General features: G+C 42.5%; 1 protein-coding gene across 1 annotated transcript in view; it reads left to right on the top strand.

Moving 5' to 3' along the window:
• The window catches only part of adcy8 (adenylate cyclase 8 (brain)), an 82,045-nt gene that overhangs the window by 42,961 nt on the left and 12,457 nt on the right, over positions 1-26,627 (top strand). Inside the window, exons 6-13 of the mRNA XM_041948587.1 lie at positions 323-481; positions 2,346-2,616; positions 14,195-14,392; positions 17,782-17,882; positions 18,312-18,513; positions 20,274-20,363; positions 21,179-21,351; positions 22,843-22,921. Coding sequence (XP_041804521.1) covers positions 323-481; positions 2,346-2,616; positions 14,195-14,392; positions 17,782-17,882; positions 18,312-18,513; positions 20,274-20,363; positions 21,179-21,351; positions 22,843-22,921 — 1,273 coding nt within the window. The remainder of the gene's footprint in view (positions 1-322; positions 482-2,345; positions 2,617-14,194; positions 14,393-17,781; positions 17,883-18,311; positions 18,514-20,273; positions 20,364-21,178; positions 21,352-22,842; positions 22,922-26,627) is intronic.

The raw sequence follows: 26,627 nt of genomic DNA, 5'->3' as shown, positions 1-26,627 counted from the left end.
AGTGGCCCAAAATGACTCCTGGAATATTTTAGATTAACTTCTGTCACTCAAGACCACAAAACTGTATGTACACACTTTTTAGATTATACTAAAATATAACATATTGATCATTAAATATTTATTTTCACCTTCATACATTACATACGTTACTTTTTATTATAAAATACTCGTTTATTATAAATTGTCAGTCATAGTGAAGCATAGAGGCTCTTCATCGTACGCTCGGCGCTTCACTCTTCTTGTTCCAGGCGTTAACCTGGAAATGCTCGTGATGAAGGTGAAAATTTAAAACCTGAACTCCTCGTCTCGCTGTTTCTTCCAGATACGTGAGATCACGTACGAAACACGACATCGACATGCGCATCGGGATCCACTCGGGCTCTGTGCTGTGTGGTGTGCTGGGACTCAGGAAGTGGCAGTTCGACGTCTGGTCCTGGGACGTGGACATCGCCAACAAGCTGGAGTCTGGAGGGATCCCAGGGTGAGGAAACCCGAAGGATTTACCTGTTTATTTTCCTGTGGGGCACTTTGCCTTTAATTTGATTGTAGTGGAGACAGACGGGAAACACGCTGAGAGAGAAAGTCAAATTACATTCAGCAGAGGTGTGAGGCCAGAACTGAACCACAGATGTTGTCGCTATGGAGACGCTCCTGGTGACAAAAACTGTTTTAAATCAACATGTGTTTTATAAATGACTGTTTGGATTTAGTTTTAGATCTGTGAGAGTTTTTTTGTGTCACTGCGATGTGATTATGTGATTATGTGATGCTTTTTGTTGTTTTTTTTTGTTTAATTTTGGTTGTGTGTTTCCCAGTATTGAAGCCGGTTTTGTTCCCTGGGTTTGAAGTCTGCCTGAATCTTTTAATGTATCATGCAGTGGCGTGCACAGACTTTTTGAAGGGCAGGGACGAAAAGGACTTCACTTTAGCATGCATTTTGGCACCCAAGAGGGCACTTTAATGCGCGTTTTGGCTCCCAGGTGGCACTTTAGCACGCGTTTTTCAACAATTGGGCCACAAGGGGGGGCAGTCGCCCCCCTGCCCCCCCCCCCCCTCTGTGCACGCCACTGGTATCATGTGTCTCTTGTACAGAAGTGCACTTTTTATAGTCCAACCAAGAACCGGTAAACTTTAATACGGTCATGTTTAGTGAGGTCATGTCAAGTTTGACATGTGTGGAAGGAAATTAACTTGTCGGCAGTTAAATACACTCTAATGGGACATTTTGCCGTCATTTTTTTTGTTTTTCTGCCAAATTATATCTGCAGTTTCACTCTCTGCTCCTATTCTGTTTTGAGACTCGGGGTGGGATTAGTTCTTGAACTGCTGCTTTGAAATATCCTGCCAGCATCTGTTCTCGGGCCACGCAGGAACCCAGACCTGTGGTCCTTACTGAACTCAGTTACATAACACAGATGGATGAAGCCACCGCTTCAGTGTCTCTGAGCCACAGACAGCAGGTCTCTGAATGTCTGATGATGTGGGATTTCATCTCACTCATGAGAGGGCTGGAACATACCAGACCTGACCTGCGAGCTTAGTGGCACTCAGTCACAGTTGTTGATGTTGTGGCCCTCATTTATAAGACTGACTTCAGGTCAGTTTTTATCTGAAGAAAACCACATATAAGCAGTCGTACTTTGACTCTAAGCAAAGTTTAGACTTGCCCTGAGTGGTCTTCCTGCTGGTTATGTCGGGGAATTGCAGTCTGAGACACATGTGGATCCAGGTCTGTGGTGGACTTGATGGGATTTAGACGACCTACAGTCATTATTACTGATCTTGTCACATTGGATTTATCAGAAGCTTTAACCCCGCCCCCCTTCAAGATGGTTATGTTTGTTTTTAATTCTCTGTCAATCATTTATTCATTTTTTTTTTCTCTTTTTTTAAACTGCAGCTCTGTGAAGCTTTTTTTTTGGTTTTATTGAGCATTTCCTGTCTGTTTCAGACTCAGTGTTTCCAGCAGCAGCAGGTGTTTTCATCTCTGTACACCACCTGCTCAGCACCAACCGGCAGACAGACTCAGAGTTAGAGACGAGCTGGTGAAGAAAGCCGAACATCGAGCAGTTAAAGAGTCAGATATTTTTCCTCAGCTGTTGGAAAGTTAATACAGGACGTACATTCATGACCAATGGAAAGATGCTGCTGCTCTGTGTTTGCTGTGTGTGTAAATATGCAGCTGTTTCCGGACATGTCAACCGTATGTAAATGTGTCAGAGCGGTGTGTCACTCTGTTGTTGTGGAGTTCTACTGCCCCCTAGTGGCCAGAAAAATCCTGTAGCGCAGCCTTAAAGCAGGATTTAAAAACAAATGTGACAATACATTTAACGGGACTCTTCCAGGAGGATCCACATCTCCAAAGCCGCATTGGACTGCTTGAACGGCGACTACGAGGTGGAGGAGGGCCACGGGAAGGACCGCAACGACTTCCTCCGTCGCCACAACATTGAGACGTACCTCATCAAGCAGCCGGAGGAGAGTCTGCTCACCCTGCCGGAGGACATCATGAAGGAGGCGGCCAGCTCGGCCGACCGCCGGGCCAGCAGCGCCACCTTCAACGAGGCGTCCTGGAGCCCCGAGCTTCCCTTTGACAACATCGTGGGGAAGCAGAACGTAAGTCCCGCCGCTGCTCGTAGTTCAGGTCATGTTGTGCTCTTTATCACACTGTGAAAAAACATCGATCTTAACAGCAAACTCTCTCTGGGGGTGAGGCTTAAACTATTGTTTTTATTCAAACAGAAAAAATAACATTTTGTAGGTAGAAAACAGGATTTTTTAACTGTTTGTCAAACTCTGTGACAAATTAGAAACAAGTAAAATAATAATAATAATAATAAAGGCACATTTTGTGGAGACTGTGTTTGCTGAAAATAAGACTTTAAGCCTCACTGCAGGCTGGTTTCTTAAGATGGACGTTTTTTGCAGTGCATGGACCTTCTCAGTTGTCCGCCTGTTTGTTAGTTGTTTTGTCTTTTTTTTGTTTTCCTGGGAATGAGTGGACGGCTTTGTGCGGGGAGATTGTGTTACCGTGGCAACGCGTGTGTCAGCCTGCCTGTTTGTGAGGATGACGAGCTTCTGATTGTGTGGCCCATTCAAACGTCCTCTTCATCCCTTCTTCATTTGTCTGCCTTCCCGTCCGCCCATGACAACAAATCAGCCCCCGGAGGCATCATGTTGGCTGAGACGCTCGATTTTAGAGAAAGTTTTGGATCGACAGCTGTGAGCGCTGCAAAGTGGAGACTCAAACATCCCAAAGCATTTGCGATCGGCCTGCAGGTCCTGACGTTGACCCGGGAGTGAAAGTTAAAAGCGTTGATAAGCCGGCGTGCAGACAGCGCTAACACCGTGTCCACCTCTGCAGCTTTGACTTGTGGTCCCCGAAGTTCATTCTTGCAATGTTGTGCTAGTTCACAGTTCACCGGAGCAAGTTCAAAGTTCAGTTCACAAACATTAACATAAACTTGTTCACAGCCATAGTTCGCAGTCCCAAAGAATGAACTAGTTCACATTTTCTTCTACTATTTCCTGAAATGAGCTGCCGAGGCTGCAGACTCTGACAGTGTGTTCTAGTGCCAGGTGCCGTAAACATGGCGTCCTTTACTCTCGCCGGAGTTAATGAAGCTCATGTTTCCGTTCATTAGTTGCAAAGAGATACATTCAGTTCAAAAACATTGAACAGCACATTAAACGAATGCACATTCATGCACAACACTGCCTCCTTGTATGACTTGAACATGTGTTCCCTTGGTGAGATAGTGAGTTTTAAAGGTATCCTTATCACTGATATGCAGATGATACTGAATTTTACCATCATTGATTCAACTTGCTCTTTCGTCCAATTTAATTTAAAAAAGCGTCGTCTTTGAATTGCTTTTTTATTTCAACCAACAGTCCAAAATCCAAAGACATTAAATTTTCTAAACTGAACGACAGGGACGAGCAGCACAAAACACAGACTTTTTGGCATTCTTCCTTGAAAAGTGACTTTTAATCTATCTTTAATCAGCTAATAGTTTCTGCTCTGAATTTATTATCTCAGTTAGTCCTGAAAACATTACAACATTGTCTATTTTTGCATTACTTCCCACATGCTGTTAAGAATTGGATGGCGTACTCGTTTCTGCAGCTTATTGCTGATGGAACAGTGTGAAGGAAAGCCTTGAGCCAGAGCCTTTTTTTCTTTGTGAACTCATTCAGAAACTTAAGTGGGCCTTTTGACCAGACACTGTCTGCTACTGTGAGCAGCAGCAGGGAGCCAGTTGAGAGCTATGAAAGTGAAGCAACATGAGCAGTTTTTGGCTGGACGAAGACCAGAAGTGCTGCAGTGTTTTGGAGTTTTACTGTGCAGGCTGGCAGTCCTGTCAGAGGCGAGACATGTCCAGTGTCAGTATAAGGAGCTGATTGGTTTACACTGACACCTGATCTTTCTGATGTTGTATGGTGTGAAGCAACAGTTTATCTGTATTTAATGTCTTAGTTGTGTTTCTTATAGTGAAGCGCTTTGTGACGTCTGGTCAGAATGCTTCTGTATGAGCACAGCTGGGATGCTGTGTAAAACTTTTCTAAAAGAGAATGTGAGCGCGTTCGTTTTGACATAAACTCAACTGAAAACAGCACAAAGTCACTATATTTAATGTCTGACCTCATCAGCTTCATTAATTTGTGTGAATATCTGCTTATTCTGAATCTGATGCAGCAACATGTTTCAAACAAGTTGGGACAGGAGCAACTAAAGACTGGGAAAGATGTGGAACGCTCCAAAAACACCTGTTTGGATCATTCCACAGGTGAACAGGCTGATTGGTAACAGGTGAGAGTATCATGATTGAAAGGCTCAGTGGTTCACAGCGAGGATGGAGCGAGTCCAACAGCCAGCATCTGTGATGGTCTGGACTGTGTTAGTGCCCACAGGTAACCTGAACATCCGTGAAGGCGCCGTTAACCCTGAAAGGTGCGAACAGGTTCTGGAGCAGCAGATGCTGCCACCCAGACGACGTCTTTTTCAGGGACATCCCTGCGTATTCCAGCAGGATGATGTTAAACCACATGCTGCAGCGCTGCAGCAGCGTGGCTTCATAGTCAAAGAGTGCAGGTCCGGGGCTGGCTGCCTGCAGTAGAGACCAGCAGCAGGTTACAACCCACAGGTGACTGAACACACTCAGAAATGTGTACTCGCTGTGTTATAATCACAGCATTACAGTTCCAAAACACATTTATGAGCATGTTTTGACAGGAGACTGTCCGTTCTGATAGGATGCCTATAAATAAGACTCACCCCCGCTTTTTTTTCTGTTCTCTTTGAGATTTAAGTGGCTTTTTCTAAGAAAGACACAATAAAACATGAAAACTTAGCATAAAGCTTACAGGCACCGTGCAAATCATTTCCCATTAAACTTTGCTCTGTTTCTGTCTTTAATGCCGAAAAGGTCGTAAACAGATTTGTGTTCTTTGTTGTTTTTTGTCATTAACTCTACTTGTCATATCTTTGAGCATCAAATTATTCATTTATTTGACAATATATTAACTGTAGGTCCACTTCCTCCTGTAGAGGCGAGTCTAATCTATAAATACGTAATATTTCTTGTTACATTCATGCAACCTTTCACAGTCCTCACACAGTCCTCAGGTTAATCAAACATTTGTTAATTATTTATTGTATATAATATTATAAAGTTATTTCCAGTTCCCAGAGCCCAGAGTGATGTTTTTCATCTCGCTTATTTTGTCCACAAAATAATTTTTTTTATTTTATTTTATTTATAGAAATTCATTTCAGGACTATGAATTAATCACCAGATTTTAAACAATTAATATCCTGTCATGTCACTCCAGTGGTTGCAATGTAAAGCTGTGTTCCCCAGCCCCCCTGCACGCTGTGAAATTTGGCTTGAGTCTGAGCTTGTGACGAACGTGCCACAGCTTCCCCTCCTCACGGTGAACCCTGCATCACCTCCTGTGTGTACACAGCATGAGGAGCTTAAAATGCTTGATGTAACCGCACGTTTGGATTCAGAGGAACGTTATTTCTGAAAAGTGCCGCTGCTTTGTTTCTGGCACAATGAGAAGCTGCCGGGTCATTTCAACGTGCGGCTCTTTGCATATCAAAGGCTGCTCAGAAGAGTTTTAAAGTGACTTTTATGTCGTCGCTCGGCTCCGCCCGGAGCCGAGCTTCTCCCTCTCCAGTGGTTTTCTGTCCTCCGGGTCCCCGTCCTGCCTTCCTGTTGGTCTGATTCAGTTTTCAGCATCACTGGATTTAGGACAAGGTAGAATATTAGGGTGTGTGTGCGTGTGTGTGTGTGTGTGTGTTAGTCAGACAGAGAGGAAGAAGAGTGAATTGCAGGAAATGAGAGCATGTTTTTCATCTTTGTTCGGTTGTGCAGGAGTGTGTGAAACCCAACATTCATACTTGCAGGAATAAGTAGAAGCTTCCTGATCAATCAGCCAGGCCAAACACACACACACCATCACATTTCACATGCTAAAAAAAAAACAACAAAAAAACGCTAGCTAACTAGCCTAGCTCACCTACCAGCACCTCTAAAGCTCACCAATCAGCACATTATACCCCTCATGGGAATGAACTGTGAAGATCCACAACACGTCACATCTGATTGGGTGATCCGTGAAATGACTGACGCTGCAACCAACCATTATTTTCATAATGGATTCATCTGTTGATTCGATCGATGCAATCATTTAGTCTATAAAACAGAGAAAAGCAGGAAAAACCTCACACATGACAGGCTGCAGGAATTTTAGCATGTTTGCTTCTCTATTGGTTATCCATAAATAGAAACTGGATAAATTTTCTGCGTCATCTCCATATTTAAACTTACACAAGCTCACTAAAAATAGTCAGCGCTGGTGATTGAATGATGTGACAGTGCAGGAGGTGGACCTGCAGACATAAATACAGTCACACACTGACAATGGGAACACGCATTAGCTGCAAACAGCTGTTTGAAGACATGCGACCGAGAGTGATGACCGATGATTCATCCCCTTTACATGCAGCTCCATGAAACACCTGTAACCAGGTAACAGCTCCGTGCTGATAACTGCCAGAAAAACAGCATTTAGCGCCCGTGGTTAATCGTCCTCTGTCAGTCATCTTGTTTTTACTGTGAAGTACGCTGATGGCTGTCGCATAAGTGACATCATATCCTGTCCATCAGCGCGTTTTCGTTATTGCTGCATCAGGACTGATGGCCATTATCAAACCCAGAAGACTTATCAGGAGGAAAGACTTGTGAGTCCTGGACGACGAGCTCCAGCCCTGAAATCAGACTCCCAGCTCTGTGCAGGCTCCCTGCACCGGCTGAGTGGCTCTGTCTTTACCTCTTTCATGCTTCACTGTGTGCCTGCTGGCTCCCATGATGCACTGCACTGTCACAGTGCTTTCACCTCAAAGGAGGTTGTGTATTTCCTCAGAAGCCCCAGTTACTCAGTGACTCTCCACTGTGAAATCAGGGCCAAAAAGAAATGGGTTCATTTCCCCGTTTCTTTTCTGCTGTCGGTCTGCGTCAGTGCTGGTTTTTCAGATGTTTGCTTCGCTGCCTGCTGAAGAAAATCCACCGAATGCTGAAAATGATTTAAGGTGGCTCGGTGGTCTGAGGCGATCTGGACGCTCCACCCTGATTCCTCTGAAGCCTCCATAGTTCACCCTGAAGCCGGGTCATAACGAAGGCTACAACGCTAAGTGACAATGCTGTTTAAGTAAATAATGACAAACATATTCTCTCTGCCTTCAGGTCCAGTTCAGCTCCAGTCCTCAAATCACATCCAGCTGAAACCTTCTCCTTCATTTTAGTCATCAAATAAAAACGAAGCTGCTGCACGGATGTTTAGTTACTGCTCAATTTGGCCCCGTTGGATTAAACTGAAGCTGTATTCTGTGTTACAGCAGCAGCTCACTGTTATTTAGCACGAGTACAACAGAGAGCATGAAGGCAACATTATTAAATGATTTGTTCTGGTTTCTTTGTGCTGCATTTCTGCTGATAAGTTGAACAGAGTCGATCAGAGTCATAGATTAGGTCATCATTAGGTCATTGTAACGGCCCTGGTGAGCTCAGACCCAGATGCAGAGAAAAACACAGGAGGCAGATTGAGGTTCAAACAAAAAACACTGTCTTTACTTTGTTCCAAAAAAAAAACAAACACAAGGAGTCCACTAAGGCAAACAAAACAGACAGGAAAAAGGCAAAACTCTTCAAAATCTATGGCAGGGAAATCCAACCAACACTGGGAGCCAAATGCAGCAAAGTAGAGGTGAAATCACTGGGAACAAAGACAATCTGGCAGAGACATGTGGAACTGATGGAGGTATATACACACAGGGACGGGAGGGAGGTTAATCAGGGGCAGGTAAGTAAGTGGCCTCAGGTGGGGTTGATGAGAGGCAGGAAAACACAGGAAACTGGAATGACACAAGAGGTGGAGTTACAAAAATAAAACAGGAAACAACATGAATGTTACAGTTTGTTCGTCATGTTAAGTCAAACAGAAGCTGGTTTTGCTACTGTTATTTTAACATAAGCCTCAGCTTGTATTGGAGAATAGAGAATCCTGAGTTCATGCTGCAGACGCTTGTTTCAAACATCAGAAAACAGCTGTCAGATTGATGTAAAACTGAGACAACCTTGCTGTTCTTAAATCTTTAATTTTAGTGAGGCGAAAAACGTAAAGTTTGACCTGCGGTTGGCGCTAGAAGAATGGTCATGTTTTTAAGCGCAGGGCCATGTTAGGACACCTCCCACATGAAGAGCCTTAGCTGCATCTTTGCATTGCTCTGAATGCTGCAATGACCATGCAAGTTAGCATGTCAGCACAGCTACGGTACAGTCAGCCTGTGAGCAACTGCTGGAACTTAGCATGTTGACATTTAACGGTAACGTGCTGTTAATGACACATTGCCAGATCTTCTTTCGTAACCTCTTCTTTATTTCATGCACGTTGCATTTTCGTTGTTTGGTTCAGAATTAGAAATGTTCGGGACACAGCTGAAGAGGAGCGTAGAGGAAAACCAGGATCAGTTGACGTCTGCACGCTGCAGTAACAAAATAAGAGACATCAGTGCGGTAATGTTTAACAGCTGAGGCTGATGAGAACTCGGCCTTTAGTTTTAGGGATGTCCCGTCAACAAACCTGCTGGTGCTACATGAGCCAGCGTTTCACAGCAATCTGTCCAGGAGTTATTTCACTTCGTACTCCAGTGTGGGTCCAGATCCTCCATTTGCCTGAAGCCTGTTTGTGGTTGACATAACAGCCTGCTTGCAATCCTTGGAAGAACACCTTCTCCACATAAGTCCCTCTGTTACTCTCTGGCTCTACAGCAGACTTATTCTGTCACACTACCAGACATGTGAGAGCTCCAGCACATGGAAATCTTTGTTCACACTGTCCGATCTTACCGCCGACCCAACTTCCACTTGCCCTTTTCCTGGCATCATGTGTTGGCATTTCCAAGAGACGAACACGTCCTGTTATTTATATGTAGGATAACATGTAGCCGCATATTGCTCCCCCCATACAGCCGACTGCTCTGGGCAACATCACGCCGGCCGGTTTGAAGAAGGGAAATGTCGAGATGGAAGCACGTGCCCTTTAGGCTGCGTGCTTCCTCGGGGAAAATGACGCCAAAAACAATCATGGCAGCGCGGCTCATAACAACCGTCCCCTCTGAGTACTTGTGTCATGAGAGCATGGCTGAGGACAGGGATCTTACTGACCTTATGAAGTATTAGATTCACCTTTCCGATATAGAGTCGTGCCTCTTTCCTGTGATCCATGTCGGACCCTGCTGGTCCCAAAAGAGGGCCGAGTACAAAAGCATGTTCCGCAGCCGAGCTTTTATTTTCAGACAGCGTGGAGATGATGGAGTTTTCTCACGCTGCAGACGTGTAAAGTGCACAGAGTGTCTGTAAAAAATGCTGTCTTGGGTTTGAATATTTTGTTAGATGAAGAAAGCGTGTAGTTTCATCGAGTATGTGACATCTGCCACAGTGAGGAAGCTTTGGAGCTACCTACAGTGGAATCTGTGGGGGAAATCTTTGAAGCTCAGAGTTCATGTTTGAATCCAGAAACTTAAAGAATATCCATCCGCTGATACTGATGGGGGAGTCTGTGCTGCATGTGTACACCTGGAGTGCAGCAGATGTTTTACAGTTTGTGAAAAAGTGAGTAAGACATAAAAAAAAACTAAGAAGGATTTCAGAATAATCACTTTTTTTTTTATTAATGCTTCATTTACTGCAGGCGCCTGGAGTATTTACCTCATCCTGACCGAGTCTGTTTCATTATGGCTCAAGCTCAACTTGTCGGAAAACACCAGGCTAGCTGTTTCCCTCTGATGTCAGAGTTATGCTAAGCTAAGCTAGCGTCTCCAGGCTCCATCTTCATATTCAACGATAACAGACGTGAGAGTGGTGTCAATCTTCTCATCAAACAATGAATAAGCATGTTCTCAAACTGCACTTTTGCAGCAGATTACAGCTTGAGCACACCTGAATGGATTTGTTACATGTCCCAGTGCATCATGGCCCCAGTCCAGTGAGCCTGATTCCTTAAAGTCTAAGCCTGACTTGGTCTGATTTATCAGTGTCAGCCGTGTCTGTCCAGAGACATTTCTACATCGACCTGAACTGAAGTTCAAAACCTGAAGGCTGATGTCTATTTCTTTCTCTATTTCTCAACCCTTAAAAGTTCTCCTTTTGCCTTTCATATGCTTCACACACAGTTAGCTTATGCTAGCTTGTGTATGGGACACTTTAATGTCCAAACCCCGTCCACACTGCGTGGACATTAAAATGAACCCGAACTGAATTTAAACGTCTCACGAGGCTTCGTTCAGGTTGCAGATCTCAGCTGCATGCACCGTGTTCCACTCGCTCATGATGACGCTGTGTCTGAGATCATGATAATCGTGTCATCACCATGAATTGGCCCTGGAACACAGCGTTTGCTCACGCCGTCCACTTGTCTTCATTATGATGAGGCTCCTGGCTGATGCAGACATGTTAATGATTTGACACACAGGCCACACATTTTCATTCATATGCAACAGAGGCTTTGTTGAGTCCAGGTTCAGCGTCAGTTCAGCTCCATCTCCCTCATCTCCACTGTGTGCTGAGAACAAAAACGGCCCGTTTACTTTCAGTTAATACTCTATTCTGGCAGAGACACATTCGGTAAAGTTCTTCATATTTAGGCAGGCAGGACTTTTTTCCTGATTCTGTATTTTATTCTGCTGACATCCCATTTACTGGGATCTGCTGAGTTAAACTTCCTTGTCAAAGTGTTTTAATTTCCTCATCGTTTTTTGCTTTTTCTTCATAGTTCGGTGTCATGAAAGTTACTGAAACAAGTTGCTTCAAAAAAACAAACCAAATTGTCGTACTGGATGAAGCGATGGAGTGGGTCGTTTGACTTCGTATCGAAGGTCTCAGTGTGTGAGAATCGTTCCAACGCTGATAAATGCTGCAGAGGCACTGAAATGCAGTCATTCATAATGTCCAGGTAGCTCTGCTGAGACTGAAACCTGCCTGTGATGAAGGTCGGTGATAGTCAGGATGGTCCTGGCAGGTAAAAAAAAAAATCAAGCCTAATCAAGATTTCTCTGAGAATATCAATTCTTTTAATGTCTGTAAATGAACTTTTAATGATCGCAGTATGCTGGATCCCATTTGTGAACGTGTTGGATTAAGTGAGACGAGGCGAGGCATTTGATTGGCCGGAAGTGGCGAGAGACATCACACATTTCTCTCATATTCACATTAATGGCTGCCGGCTCTATAGGGCTCAGACACTTGAAAGGGTAATTTGTCCAAAGTTGCCGTGCGGCTGCTTTAGCTCGCAGTTAATGCTGGAGAGCTGATGTCAATGGCTCTGAGAAAATTACTGCTCACGCATGACCTTCATCCCTTTTAGCTCAAGTGCTTCTTTTGAACGAGTGTGACGTGTCCACCAGGACGGACAGGAGAGTAGAATTCTGATTGAACCAGGATCTGTTAGAGAGGTTGGATGATTTCAAGTTCTAACATCATCACATAAGCAGCAGACGTCAGGGAGGTGGGGATTTAAGGGAACTATGGGTTGAACCCAGATGCAGACACAAGGGGGCGCTGGTTCGAATTAACAAAATTAAAAACCAAAAACCACAACTCTGGGAACTGTGATGAAACAATCACTAGGGTAAATGGGCATAAGACAGGGACACATTGAACAAACACATGGAACGTGGCTTGACAATGACAGCTTTAGAATTACACTTACATGGACTGTGGCGTGGCTAATGACAAAGACAAGACAAGAAACAGACTAACAGGAACTGTGGCAAGGCTAGGGAACATGGACTATACAAAAGACGCAGGACAAACATTTGCAAGAATGCAGCAAAAGCAAGAAGAAAGACAAACCGAGGAAACACTCACATGTAACGAAGAGTGAAAAACACTCACTGTGGGACTATGGCATGGATTCTCAAACAGCAAGGCTAACGCAGACAACACCAAATGACACTGGACAAACACTTTCATGAAACATGGCCTGGACATGAACAAAGACAACACAGAGGAATACACTTCCTAACGGGCAAATGGCAAAGACAAGGGTTTTTCAGGCAGTGGCGGGTAACGTAGCCAACGACCTGACAAAGACTGGGGGGAAGACACAGACTTAAATAGACAAGAGAGGACAACTAATAACACACAGGTGAAAACGATTAGACAATCACAAGGGCGGGAAAACACAGGAAGTAAAGCAAACAAAGAAACATAACTTGAACCTTCAAAATAAAACAGGACGTGACAAAAACAGACTATGATAACACAAAAGGAGAATCTTCAACATAAAACAGGCGTCATGACAGCAGGTAGTCACCTTTTTAGAAACCTTCTTTCGTGTCGCCTTCATGGCACTCTGACACTGACTCAGTTTCATCTTCTGCGTTGACGTAATTAAAACATAAAAGAGAAAAGAACAACCTAAAGTGTCCTTTAATGTGACTTTGGTGGCTTCTTCCATTATAAATCCTTTATTCCTTTATTGCACTAAGAGACATAATATGCCACCAAACAAACAACTCAAGATGTCAGATTGTTAGCATTAATTATTATTAGTCTGCAGTGCACCGTTCTGCTGAGGGCAGTAACATCATGAACTCTGCATTGTGAGGGCTTAGAAAGCCTCAAAGAGGTTCTGTACATGGCGGGTATTTTATTTGCCAATTAAAATATATTTAGACTACAAATAAATAAATGATTTGTTACTTTCCCAACAGAATTTTTGTTTCAGCTTTTGTGCTGTTAAATTAAATGTGAAGAAAATCTGATGAAATTGAGGGTTGAGCTGTTAACTGAGTAAACGTGAACGATCCCGGTGATAATAACGAACGATGCTGGATGCGTTGGAGGAAAAGTTATTTTCATAGAAAGCAAAAGCCTTCGAATAATTGTCGCTATAGATAACTAAAGCACGATTTGCAGTTGATGAAGTACAACTGCAAAAGCATCAGTGTGGATTAAAAGAGAGTTGTGGAAGGTTAGAGCCTTCAGACAGAAGGAAGGCCAGGAGGGACAGGAAGTGATCAAGTGGTAAATTAAAACCTGAGGAGACCCTTTTAAACTGAAGAACCTCGTGCCATTCAATTATCCTTTACAACATTAGCCCACATTTTAATGGCTGCTTGAGGACATAATGTATTTGAAGAGTTTGTTCAAACATTTCGGAGGTTAAACTGTTTTTTTTTTTTTTTTTTTTTGAGGATCCAGTCCATGAAAATGTGATCGTCTTCTTAATTTTGTGCATTTGGTGTGTCCGTCCTGACATTTTGCAGCTGAGCTCCGTGTCTCCTGTCCTGCATTTCATGCGCTAAACTTTTCATTTTCACCTGCTCTGCGTGTCTGCCTCCTCAGTCCTTCCCCTGTCCAATCGATGTGTGCCTGATCACCACTAACATCAGTGCAAAGCGAGCGCGCTGCGAGTGAATGAGAGATGCATGACTTGCTCTGAGCTGTCTGATTTTGAACGTTGCATTTTGGTCTTCCCTTTTCTTCCTTTTCCTTAATTTTCTCTTTCTTTTGTGCCTGTAATGAACGTAACTGTGTGTCTGTTCTTCTTTTTCATTTTTAACTTGAATGAAACAAAAGGGGGACAAGCAGGTTCATTCTATGTGCATGTGCTTTCCCCCTAGACTCTGGCTGCCCTAACGAGAAATTCGATAAATCTGCTTCCAAACCATCTCGCACAAGCTTTGCATGTCCACTCTGGTCCTGAGGAAATTAACAAGCGAATAGAGAGCGCCATCGACTTACGGAGTGGCGATAAGTTGAGAAGAGAGCATATCAAGCCTTTCTCACTGATGTTTAAAGACTCCAGCCTGGAAGAGAAGGTAGCTGGGGTTTTAGACAGATAACTGTTTTTTTTTCTTTCTCTCTCCCTCCTCACATCTATTCTTAGATGAAGATTTTCAGAAGCAAAACAAGGAACAACGACTTTTTTTTTCCTATCATGAGTAAGCTAAAGGCACACGAGACACTGCTGTGGTACCGCAGAGAAAAAAGCACTTTTTATTTTACTGTATTTACATGAGTCACTGTAACACGGGGCAAACCTTAACGGCGTAATCGAGGGATGATGTGGATTTATGGGAAAAAATATATACAGATACTGGTCCAGGGTTTTCTTTGTGCTCAGTATTTGGTGTCCCAGTGTATGGAGTCTGAAGCGTGCCACCAGAATAAATATGGACTCACAGTTTTTAATTGCAGCCAGTAGCGACTACTATGAATTGAATTTGCATTTAGATGTTGTGCTAATAAATTCAGAGCAAAAAACAAGGGTCAATAAATGTGCCAGTTAATAATTCTGTTACTGTTTTGTGCTTTAAATTATAAATTATAGTTAAATGGAATTGAAAAAAAAATGCTAAATTTTAAAATGTTTACATTTTCCATTACATGTTTTTAAAAATAACTTTAAATTAAAATAATCTTTTAAGGCTTTTACATTAACTTCACATTTTCCATTTTAATTTAAAGACGGCTGAATTTAAATATTTTTATAATTGAAATGTGAAATTAAATTATGAGATCAAGACAAAATGAATAAATTGAATAATTTACCTGCAAATGTTATACTATTGTTATACTTGTTTATTTGTAATGTGTCATTCAAACTGAAAAGAGCTTACTCGGTTTAAAGGAGATTTTTTCTTAGTTTCCATCCAACCAGCTCTGAAAACAGTCAAACTAGAGCTCTCAAAGTCAAGCATGGCATTAATAGAAATACTATACACAGTGTATATACATACAGTTCTTCAGTTTATAATATTTAAATATATTATTTTAAATATTCATTTTTTTAACTTGGTGGTAATAAAGGGTTAATCATCAGCAGGCACACTTCAGACTCCTCTAATGTGCATGAATAAACACAGTGAACCTGATCTCTACAGTAAATACTGACTCTTTTGAATGACATTAATCGTTTTAATTGAGTTACTGCCAACATTGAGCCCAAACCTTTAACCAACGTAACCACGACTCATGTTTGATTCTGAAATTTAGAAAATCTGCTTTGATTCTTGCTTCGACGAGCATCGAGCAGTCAGCGGGTGAAAAGATTGATGTCTGACGATGCTGATTCGGTTTGGGAGGCTGCAGAACCCCCTTCAGTTTACTCATGAGCCAAAGTCCATGCCATGGTCCCGTTACCCTTTTACAGTCTTGTGGAAAAAGTTGACTTGCTCAACTTTTCTTTTTTTCTTTTTACAGAAGCACATTGCATTCACTAAAGAAACAAATCTGCAGCTTACATATCCCATAATTATGACTTTATATTTCATCGTTAGAGACCTTTTTTTTTTTTAGCTAGATACTTGAGTTAGTTACTATAGTTACTCTAGTTACAAGCTAAATTACTAGACCTGCATTTTTAAACTTAAAAACTGGAGCACATTTTTGATCGTGATTGCATTGTTGCAGCTGAGGTACATCGATTATAAAGGAAAACAAGATAAGAGGGTAGATAAGAAACAGGACCACAGTCTAACGGTGAAAGACGGGATGATGACGACATCGACTTCAATTCCAAACTCATCCTGTGACGCCAAACATTGGTCAAACCCACAGAACTTTATTTTAAATTGACTGTTTCACTCAGTGTAAACACATGAAGAGCTTCATCAGAGTGATGAATAAGACAAAGCCACTTAATGGAAATAAAAGTGGAAAACTAGATCTTTAAGGGGTTAATTTGCTTTATTACCTCTTTGGTTTGATATTTGTTATTATTGGGTTTGTTTACAGCTGAACTTTTTGCTTTCAGCTGCTGACACCAAGTAAAGCATAGCAGTGTTTTGACTGAGTGCTTAATGCTGATAATCCACAGGTAGTTATCTTGTAATCATGAGATGTTAGGTCATAATTAGAAGAACATGTATCTGAATTTTTCTCTGGTAAATGCAATGCACTTCTGCAGCTTTTTGTCCCCTTTCTTTCCATTTTTTGTTCCATGAATACGCTCATCTTAAACCTTTAAGTTGACCTCCATATTGGCCCTTTTCTCCCCCTCACATCTATGTGTCCCTTTCAGTCCTGCCGCCATCTTCAAAACTTTTCCAAGAGCCTTATTTTTTTGGTTGACCTCTGAACCTCTTCAGTAAATGTGCAGTGATTTGCTGTTGGCCTCCCTCATTTTTTTTGCCAAAGTTGTGACGAAACGTGAAGCATCCTCTTGCTAATTTCCCAGCACCCTTTGAGAAAGAGACAGAGCGAGGACGGGGCAGCGGGGGTCACGGGGTGGAAAGTTTGAGACTGAGACAAGTCAGGCTGCCGGTCCAGATTGGTGACTCATCGGTCTAGAGTCTTAGACTAGCGCAGGGCTTGTTTCAGGAGATGCTAATGTCGACGTTCTCAAACACCAGATATACCTCAGTACAACCAGAGCCAGCTCAACTAAGTAAAGCTTACTTTATAAGAAAAGTTATTTTATTTTGTGAGCATCTCAAATCTTCAACATTTTGGAAGATATGTCACCCCACCCATCACCCTACCCCCAAAAGTCCACAAGTTGTGGTATGCTAAGCTAAGCTAATTGCTTCCAGTTCCCAGCTCAATTCACACTGCACAAACATGAGATAGATTTCAATCATCTCATCTGATTCCTCTGAAGCAATTTTCCAAAATGCTGAACAAGTTCTCTACCACCTGGCCGGGTACAACCGATGAAAATTAGCTAGCTCATATTTTCTTTTGCTCAGTTAACAACACAACAGCTGTGCTAACGTTGTTTTGAAGGTAAAATCAGTGGAGCGACGCAAGAGAAAAGGCATCAGAAGCTTAAACTACCAATTAGCTGTTGTTGCTCCGATATTTAACTGTGTGTTGAGTCGTTAGCGCTAGCATTGGAGGGCATTTAAAGACTTTATAGTTAATTTCCTGAAAAAATCCAGTCCTGCCCCATTTTAGCCTCGCAGTTAGCTTATTTTTTTATTTTCTAGCTCTCTGTTTGTGTCTCTGACTCAGCTAGCAGCTAATAGCTAACATTAGCATTGTGCTTATCAGCTTTGCACCTTCCCCAGGACCCCACAGCTAACCCACCGGCTCTTGTCTCTCTCTAACGCTTGTGGTTGAACCATTGCATGCGTCCGTGTCGGTGCGTTGGTGTGTTTGCTGGCGTCCAGGCTTCTCCGTCAGTCTGAAAGCTTGTTTCTCCATCTCCCCCCTCACCTCCTCTTCCTCTTTTCTCTCTCCTCTTCTTCTCCCTTTCACTGTGCAGTACTCCCAGATGAGGGACGAGGTGTTCAAGTCCAACCTGGTGTGCGCCTTCATCGTGCTCATCTTCATCACCACCATCCAAAGCCTGCTTCCCTCCGCCAGGTAAAAGACGACAGACTGTCAACATGGTGGACAGTACTGATTGATAGCTGCAAGATATTTTCACATTTATAAGAGTTCCTCCACGCCGTTTCAACTCTTCTTCTTTCTTTCATCAGTCGAAACACATTTTAGGAAAAATTAACACTGCCATTTTTGCCTGATCCTACAAGTGTCATTGACTTAAATGTGAATTGCAAAAAACTTTCTGTGAGGAAAGTATTATTTATAATATGGGAGATCTGTAATTATAGGATATTATCTATATCTATTTGTCATAAGAATGTGAAATAAATAAAATAAATAAAAGTTTTTAAGCTGGTGCTGTGATGTGTTGAGAAAGGCCTGAGCCAGCAGCGGTAGTATGATCATTATTATTTCACAGCTGACAGTATTATTATTATTATTTTATCATTCCATATGTCTCTGCAGGATGGTAACCATGGTGATCCAGTTCTCGGTCCTCATCGTCCTCCATTCCTGTCTGGTCCTAGTTACGACGGCAGAGGACTACAAGTGTCTGCCTCTGGTCCTGCGCAAAGCCTGCTGCTGGATCAACGAGACTTATGCAGCGCGAAACGTCATCGTCTTCGTCTCAATCCTCATCAACTTCCTGGCAGCAATGATCAACATAGTGAGTTCAGTTTCCACTTCCAGATTACTGTTGGATTGATTTGATATTTGTTTTCTACGCTCTGAACTCGCAAATACCCGCAAGGACCCAAATGCAAACTCGGCACAGAGAGATTTTGAGATTTTCTTTGAGACCCACATCATAAATTTAAGAAGTAAGTTAATAAGGCGCGACCTTGTCTGTGGCATTGGTTCCTACTGAGGATGTAAAAACAGTTTCATTCAACAGCTGCTCACTCTCGTTTTTAGTCAGAGATTACTCAAATAAGGTTAAATATCACATTTGTTGGGGACTATTTTCAGCGGTGGATGAATCTACATTTGGTGCTCTTTGTGGCAGCAGGACGGTGTGTGTGGAACTGGTCAGAATAAACTACGGTGTGTGTGTCTGTGGTGATGAAGGAACATGGCAGCCAGAGTTTTAATGGAGTGATCTATCAGGCTCAGAACTTGTTACTAGATACGTTTACTATTAGTTAATTAGTTTGGATTTTTTCATGGGATTTATTGACGATAAGAAAAATCCATCAACAAGCTTATCCTTTAAGATTAGTCATGTCATGTTACACTGCAGAACGTTCATGTTAAATCCTTGAATAGTGTGAAAATTGAATGTGCATCTGACATAAGGACCAGCTTCAAACTATAACCACAAAAGGTGTCAAATCACACCAAAAAGTGAAATCAAAAGTCCTTTAACTGGTTGAAAGGAATTTGAGAACAAAGAGGATTATGTAATCAGTTTGTCAGTGTTGTGGCAGCGTTGAGCTACGTCCTCTTTCATAACGTCATTAATACAAAAGCTGTTTTTGTCTTTATCGTCTGAAAGGGGGACCTCTTTGACCTCAGTTTACAGGACGAGCCGGAGCTGTTCTTCAGCAGGGCGCCATCTGAAAGACATTACTTAACTAAAGAGCACATGAAACAAGCTCATAATTAGCTTTTGGTGTTGCAAGGTCTCTGATTGCATCAAGCAGAGCTTATAATGCAACACCGAGTCCTGAGAAAACGATCAGTCACTTCCTGATGGCTAGTCTTTATAAACAGATATGCCGTTATGAATGCAGATAAATAAAAAAATTCACTGCATTTGCTCTTCACACCGTCTGTTTACCTGCATGCAACAAAGCTCGCTCAAACACGATTGGTCAGTGCTACTCAAACAGACCCTGCAGACAGATTCTGCACACGTATGCACATATCTGTTTAAAGAGATTAGTGTTAATGAATTCAAACTGTTCAATGTTTGACAAAGACAACAGTCTTTCTCTAAGTGCTTCGAGTTAACAGAACCATGAAGACGTTAATCGGGCTTTAGCTGCCGCAGACTGGAAAACTCTTGCAAATACATTTTGCTGTTGCTAAAAAAAAACACTGAAGTGCTCAAAGAAAGAAGCAATAAACAGATACTCAGGAATACAACAAAAAACAGGGATTTTATGTCCACACACCCAGACACTGCTCTCTCCCTCTGCTTGATTCTTTAATAAAACGTCGTTTTTTTTCTTCGATCTTAACTCCATGCTGATGCTGTGCTCATGTTAAACGCTCTCCTTCTTTTTCAAACAAATATGAATGTTAATAAATGGATTCTAGATGATTCAGTTGAATCTAATCCCGTTTACTCGCTGTGAGTCTCTGACACGAACCCCTCGAAAGACTAAAGGCTTGATGGGAAATGTGTGACGAGGAGTTCTGGGTATTTCTGTGCTGGTTTAGGACTGTAAAACAACAGTAATCCCCCCTGTTGGTCTCTCACAGCTGTGGTGCGACTTCGACAAGTCCAGCACCTTCAGGAACCAGACGTACAACGAGTCGGCCTCCATCCCAGACATCTGCTTCTACCCAGAGGTACAGACTAAATGAGTTGTCTGAATTTGGCAGTCAGGTCCATCTGTTGTGCTTTTTCACTTCTGCGACAGCAGCAAAATGATGAATTAAACATCCCCGACATCTGCTCGCACCCAGAGGGAGGTCTCGCCTCAGACAACGGCGACCGATGGAGCCATCACAACGTCACGGGGAAAACATCCATTATTTTGTCTTTCTCACACAATATGCGGCTAATTGATGGAATAAGGAATGAGGAAGGAACGTTTTATCAGTCCGGGCTTGAGCCAAGAATCGTCGCCTGTATATGTCGCGACCTTATTTCCTCCAGCGGGGCAGCAAAGCTTGTGTTTACAGAGTAAGAGAAGCCAAAGGAAAGCCATACATTCATTTTAATGGTTCATCCTTTAAAGGGACACTCCACCAACTTTACACATAAAGGTCAGTTTATTAGTCATGGTTCAAACGAATCAGCCAGTGAAAACACCTGTAGAGCATCTGACGTGGCTCTGGAGCACCTTTATCCAGACTCAGGAAACGACCCATGGTGATGTCATAGTGATGTCATCACAGGTATCTCAGTGTAGATTTGGAGACTATAAATTAATCACTGAAATCCTGTGCTACAAACTGTGGGTATGGACTTTAAAAAGAGGTGGGTGTTTATGGAGAGTCTAATGAAAAGATGTTATTGAGTTGCATTGTGGGAAATGTAGGCTCTAATGTTGGGTGCTTGACCCAGGATCCGGACCTCTGCTGTAGATGAAAGTTGTTACAGGTCATCCATGAGGGGCGCTTGAACAGAACACAAACCAGGTCTCTCTTTGTCGTCCCAGTATTTTGTGTTCACGGGGGTCCTGGCGATGGTGACGTGTGCCGTGTTCCTGCGGCTCAACTCGGTGTTGAAGTTGGCGGTGCTGCTGGTGATGATCGCCATCTACTCGCTGCTGACGGAAGCTTTCTACACCTCGCTGTTTGTCCGCTACGACACCGTCCACCACAACACGGAGTGAGTGTTTCAGAATCATATATGAGTGTTTGGATGTCCACTTACATTTGGCCGTGTAGCGTCTGGTTACATTGATGTGTGCAGAGTGGGAGTCTTGTTTTCATACCCTCAGATATTGCTGTCAGTATCAGTCTGGTAAATCGAGCTCCAGTCTTTTGTCAATGTCACCGTGCATGAACAGAAACTGGAGAAGAAACTACCTGAACCTGAACACTTCTCTCTATCGGACTGAATCTTCATTCACCAACATTATACCATATTAACAAAGTACATGTGTTAAAGCAAAGACAGATATGTGCTCCTCTTCCTCTTCAAAAACACGCCAGGGAGCCACGTTGACCTTATTTCTGTACATAAATGTTGCAAATGTGAGAAAACTCATCTTGCAGGTGTCGTCAGTGATTGTACAGTGACCTTTACAGCAGCCAGGTACGAAGGCAACCTGAGGATGGAACTGTGACCTGTTAAGAATACCATAAAGGCTCCATAGGGAGCTGATGGGAGTCACATTCACTTCTTCTTCTTCTTCTTCTTCTGGGGGATACGAGAGAGAGGGTCAAGATAAAAAAACCTCATTAGGAGAGGAACAACCACTTTGTATGATTTCCACTGCAAAAAGTTCCACATTAGTAATATTTTACTAATTTATGCCGAAAGTCATGAAAACAGGGCTGTGAATCATTCACTATTCATTTATTACCTAAAAATTAGCTTTATTCTGTTGTAAAGCAGCATTAATATGATACTAACAGCATGTCCTATTTTTAAGAAAACCTCCAGCATGATTAAGTTGCTGCATGAAACATCATTTGTCAACATTTTCATTCTTTGGAAAAAGAAAAATGTCTCCTGCTGCATAAATAAAACTTATTATTTTCCTAATAAAATGCTGCTAATTTGGACTTTTGAAAATGGCTTGAAATCAGAAAAAATCTGCAATGCAAACACTCTTTCTGTAGTTTCTCAGAGTAACTGAGCTGCTCCGCAAACGCCACAAGAGGACCACGTCTGCACTTCAAGGATCCGTTTCTTCTCACAGCTGCAGTCGTGACAAATTTAGCTGCATCAGGAGTGAGAATGAGTTTAAATGAAGCTGCTCCTTCATATGAAATCTATGCATCACATGGCTGCTGTTTCTGTCTGTAGGATGTTTGTGGTGATCGACTGACACGTCTCAAATCACCGGATGCTTTGTGATGCAGATGAATGTAAATGTTTGGTTTCCACTCATTGGTCCTGTTGGATTTTATTTTGTGTTGGAAGTAGCAGGTATATGAGACGAGAACAGTGGTTACCATGTAAAGTTAGCTCATGCTCTCCTTCGGGAAATCAGGAAAATCAAAAGTGCTTACTTCAATCTGAAAAGGCGATGCGGTGCACGCACATCTGTCACATGCAGAGCTGAGACGACTCACGGCTGTTCAACCAGCTGCACTTTGCACCAGTGAAACGACAGACGAGCAACATTTTCTCTATTTTTCGTTCCTACAGAAACTTCCTGGGGACCAAAGAGACGTCGCTGCTGCTGATGGCCATGTTCCTCCTCGCTGTGTTTTATCACGGCCAGCAGGTAAGACGACGCCAGCTCCGACGCTTTCATCGTCCGTGAAATTTGATTCATCTCAAACGCAGTCCAGAAAACGACCCCCTGAACATAACCAGACGTTAGACCGTGAGGTGTGCTCAGAAAACCTTTGTCTTTTTATCCTGTTGTTACGGTACGAGCCCAAAACAGACCAACAGTACAAAAAGTGAAGAGCAGGCAAGCCAGAAAATGTGTTGTCACTGATTACACCAACAGAAGCTCCAAAAACATGAACATTAGAACGGGAACACTTTTTGACTGATGAGTCTAGATTAGTTGCATCCTGTTGAACCACCAACCGTGATGTAAACAGCTGAACTAAGTCCACTGTGATCAGAAAACACTGTGGAAGTGATGCAGAGCTGCAGACTCACTAGACTTGAATGAAAGAAAAAGACAGCGATGAATGCGATCACATAACGAGCTGACGTATGTCACGCTACCTCGCTGATGCTTTAACAATCATCTCGAGATCTGAGGAGTCTGAAGCCATCATAGACTCCGAGCACTGAGCACTGACTTCCTACTGAAGAGATACTTCAAGCGATCATCCAGTAATATTTCCGCAGATATTGCTGTTGAAAATGTTAAATATAATTTGTTTATGTTGTGAAAGCCGCAAACTAGATCCCATTTATCTCCTTTCACTGGGACTGGAGGCAAAAATCTGAGAAACAGACATCAAACCTGGAGCTCAGCTCTGAATGTGGAGTTTGGGATAAATCTCTCCAGGCTGTTGTGCAATAAATCTGATGAGTTGTGAAATCAATAACGGAAGAAAAAAGAAGAAAAACACCCTTTTAGTCGAACTACTCGCAAACTTATGCAAGCTGTGATGAGGGACCCGGTGGGGGCAGCTTTAAGGGGCCACATGTCAAAGAGATTGGGAAGCAATCATCCATATTACCAGAAAACCATCCTGTACCATGTGAACTGCCCGATAGAAAGAAAAACAGAAACAAGCCGCTTTGTTCACACATCTGATGCATTATTAAGCCGTTTCTATAAAGATGCAGTCAGTCTGCAGCCTGAAGGAAGCCGGCGCTGCTTTCATGCTCTCTCTATGGCAACCTTTGATCACGCAGTTCAGCGGCTCGGCGGCGGTCAGAGATGGAGGACAGACGGCCGTAATTGAAGGTCCTTTGTAGCCCCATGAAAGTAGAGAGCAGCCACATTTGAAGTCATCCAGTGGCATATTGATTTTCCCAGGGTCAGCGCTACCACTTGTTTGCTGAAGCAGAGACAATGACAGCTCAGCATGAAGCGTGCAACAGCCCTGAAAGCTGTGAGATCCATCAGGCCGAGAGAAAAGAGCCCATATAAAAGAGACTGTTTACTCTTTGAAGGCAGGTCCAGTGTGCAGAGTGTGATCCAGCTTTTCAGGCCACCGTTAATGGCTTGATGCGCCAAATTTAAGCACAATGTGAACTCCGTAAGTGTCTTTTCTGCAAAACAGAAATATCTGTGAGAAAAGCACTTTGTTATTTCTCCTGCTCAGGCTCACAGCAGGTGTTGTGATACGAACATTTTTATTTTTTATATGGCACAAAGAGCAAATGTTAAATAAAGATTTACATAAATACATTGTGCAGGAAAGACTAGTTATCTTAAAACATGAGACTGAGTTGTTTGAGCTTTTGATATTTCTGAGAAAGAAGCGCAAACATGCAGCTGATAATTTGTATAAAAATTCTTTCCATATGATTTCCAGGAGGCTAGAACGATACGTAGGTCTCTGAGGATATGCATGAAGGGTGTTAAGCTGGAATTATGCTTCTGCTGAGATGCACATAAGAGCAGTGATTAAGTGTAAATCACAGACGAGCCGATGTGCAGAACCTCAACCTGCATGTACAGGAAGACGATTTTGTGATTCAAGTTTTCTCTATTTTTTGACACAAGTTTTCTTCGAGCAGAGCTCTGGAAATTAAATTCTCCTTCGCGACACACAACCATGTTGCCCATCTTGTCTTCAATCAAACTAAATTCTTCTGTTTGACAGATGTCGTGGTTTGTTTATGCTGTCACCACGGTGACATTGATTTCCGTTTCTTGAGTTCTGCTGTGTTTTCTTTGTCATGACCCGTGCTATGCACGCTGGTTTTTGTTAAGTTTCCCATAGTGTGTTGTCTTTGCCTGGTTTTTGTTACATCCTGTTTTATTTTGAAGGTTCATGTTATGTGTCTTTGGTTTACTTTACTTCCTGTGTTTTCCCTCCCGCGTGATGGTCTGATTGTTTCCACCTGTGTGTCATTAGTGTTCCCTCCTTGTGTATTTAAGTCTGTGTCTTCCCCCCTGTCTTTGTTGGGTCGTTGTCTGCGTTAGCTTGTTGTCTTGTCCCCTTGCCGTCTGCCACAGCCACAGCCTTAGTCATAGTCCTAGCCATAGTCCCCATAGTGAGTGTTTGTCGTGTAATTTCTTTGTCATGTCCGTGTCGCGTTTCATGTCTGTGTTACCCCTTGGTTTGTCTGTGTTCATGTCCGTGCCGTGTTCCTTGTGAGTTTTCCTTTTATTCTAATTTGTATAGTCAAGCTTTGTTTTGTTTTCGCTAGTTAAAGCCAAATTTCAGTTCTTCGTTAGATTTTTCCTTGATTTTGTTTTATTTAATAGTCGTGTTATTTTCCTCCGAGTTTTCAGGAAGTTATTTTTGTTTCTGTTGTTTTGTTAGTTAAGTTCAAGGTCTTTTATAGCCGTTTGTTTCTTCCTCCTTGGGGAGCGTTTCTGTTCTTTACTTTAGTCATTGATAATTTGCTCATAGTCTTGTCTTTGTCTATAGTCCTGCCACGCTTTGTGTTAGTGAGTTTCTTGGGTTGTCTTAGTCTTTTTCCCCGCTCCGTTGAGTTCGCATGTTCTATGTTTATTCATTGTTTCCCTGTGTTGCCTTCGTTGTATGTATAGCCCTCGTCCCTAGTGTGTGTGTTTTATCATTGTTTTATGTTTTAATTAATTGAACCAAGCGCCCTCGAGTCTGCATCTGGGTTTTACCCATAGATCCCCTAAGTTCCCTGTAAATTCCTGACATTCTTTACTTCACTGCTTCTAAAACTATGAAAAAAAAGTATGAAAGAAGTGTGAACGTGTCTAAATGTCACCTGTGCACTCAACAACAGGTTGGTCGAACTCCAGAAAAAACTAAATTCATTCATAATGTGCAGAAGCCTTAAAAAGAGAGAGCTGGCCGACTCAGACATTAATCACAGATTTCAAAGATCCACCAGAAAGGTGCAGCGATGAAGCACAACAGAGGTGAGATATCGCTGGAATAAAGAAGCAGCTTCATCATGTAGAACAAGAACAAGGCGTTTCAGTCCTCTGTAGCTGAAAGCTCACAGCAGCGTCGTCTTTTGTTGAGGAAATGCACAGAGGATGTACAAACATTAGTCAGCGCTTCTCTCAGCAGAGACATTTAAGTGATGTTATTGTGTTGAGAAGGAGAAAGATGGAGGAGACTCGTTCACTCTTTTATTCTTCTCTCCTTCGTGACAACAGTCTCTTTGAAGCTCTCGTTCAGCGCTCGCTGAACGTGACCCACAAAACACACATTTTCCATTTACACGATGCTGAAGTGCACAATAAATAATGTGAGCCTGGGAAAATCTTCATCAGGTAGATGATTACAGTCCACTGTAAAGCTCGCTCTTCTCTTCAGCTCTATTATTGAGCGTTTAACTGTAAGTAATGTGAGATAATG

Source organism: Chelmon rostratus, chromosome 12 (assembly GCF_017976325.1).
Source record: "Chelmon rostratus isolate fCheRos1 chromosome 12, fCheRos1.pri, whole genome shotgun sequence".
NCBI classification, from domain to species: Eukaryota; Metazoa; Chordata; class Actinopteri; order Chaetodontiformes; family Chaetodontidae; genus Chelmon; species Chelmon rostratus.
The sequence above is the reverse complement of the archived record's forward strand: the minus strand, read 5'-3'. Positions and strand labels throughout refer to the sequence as shown.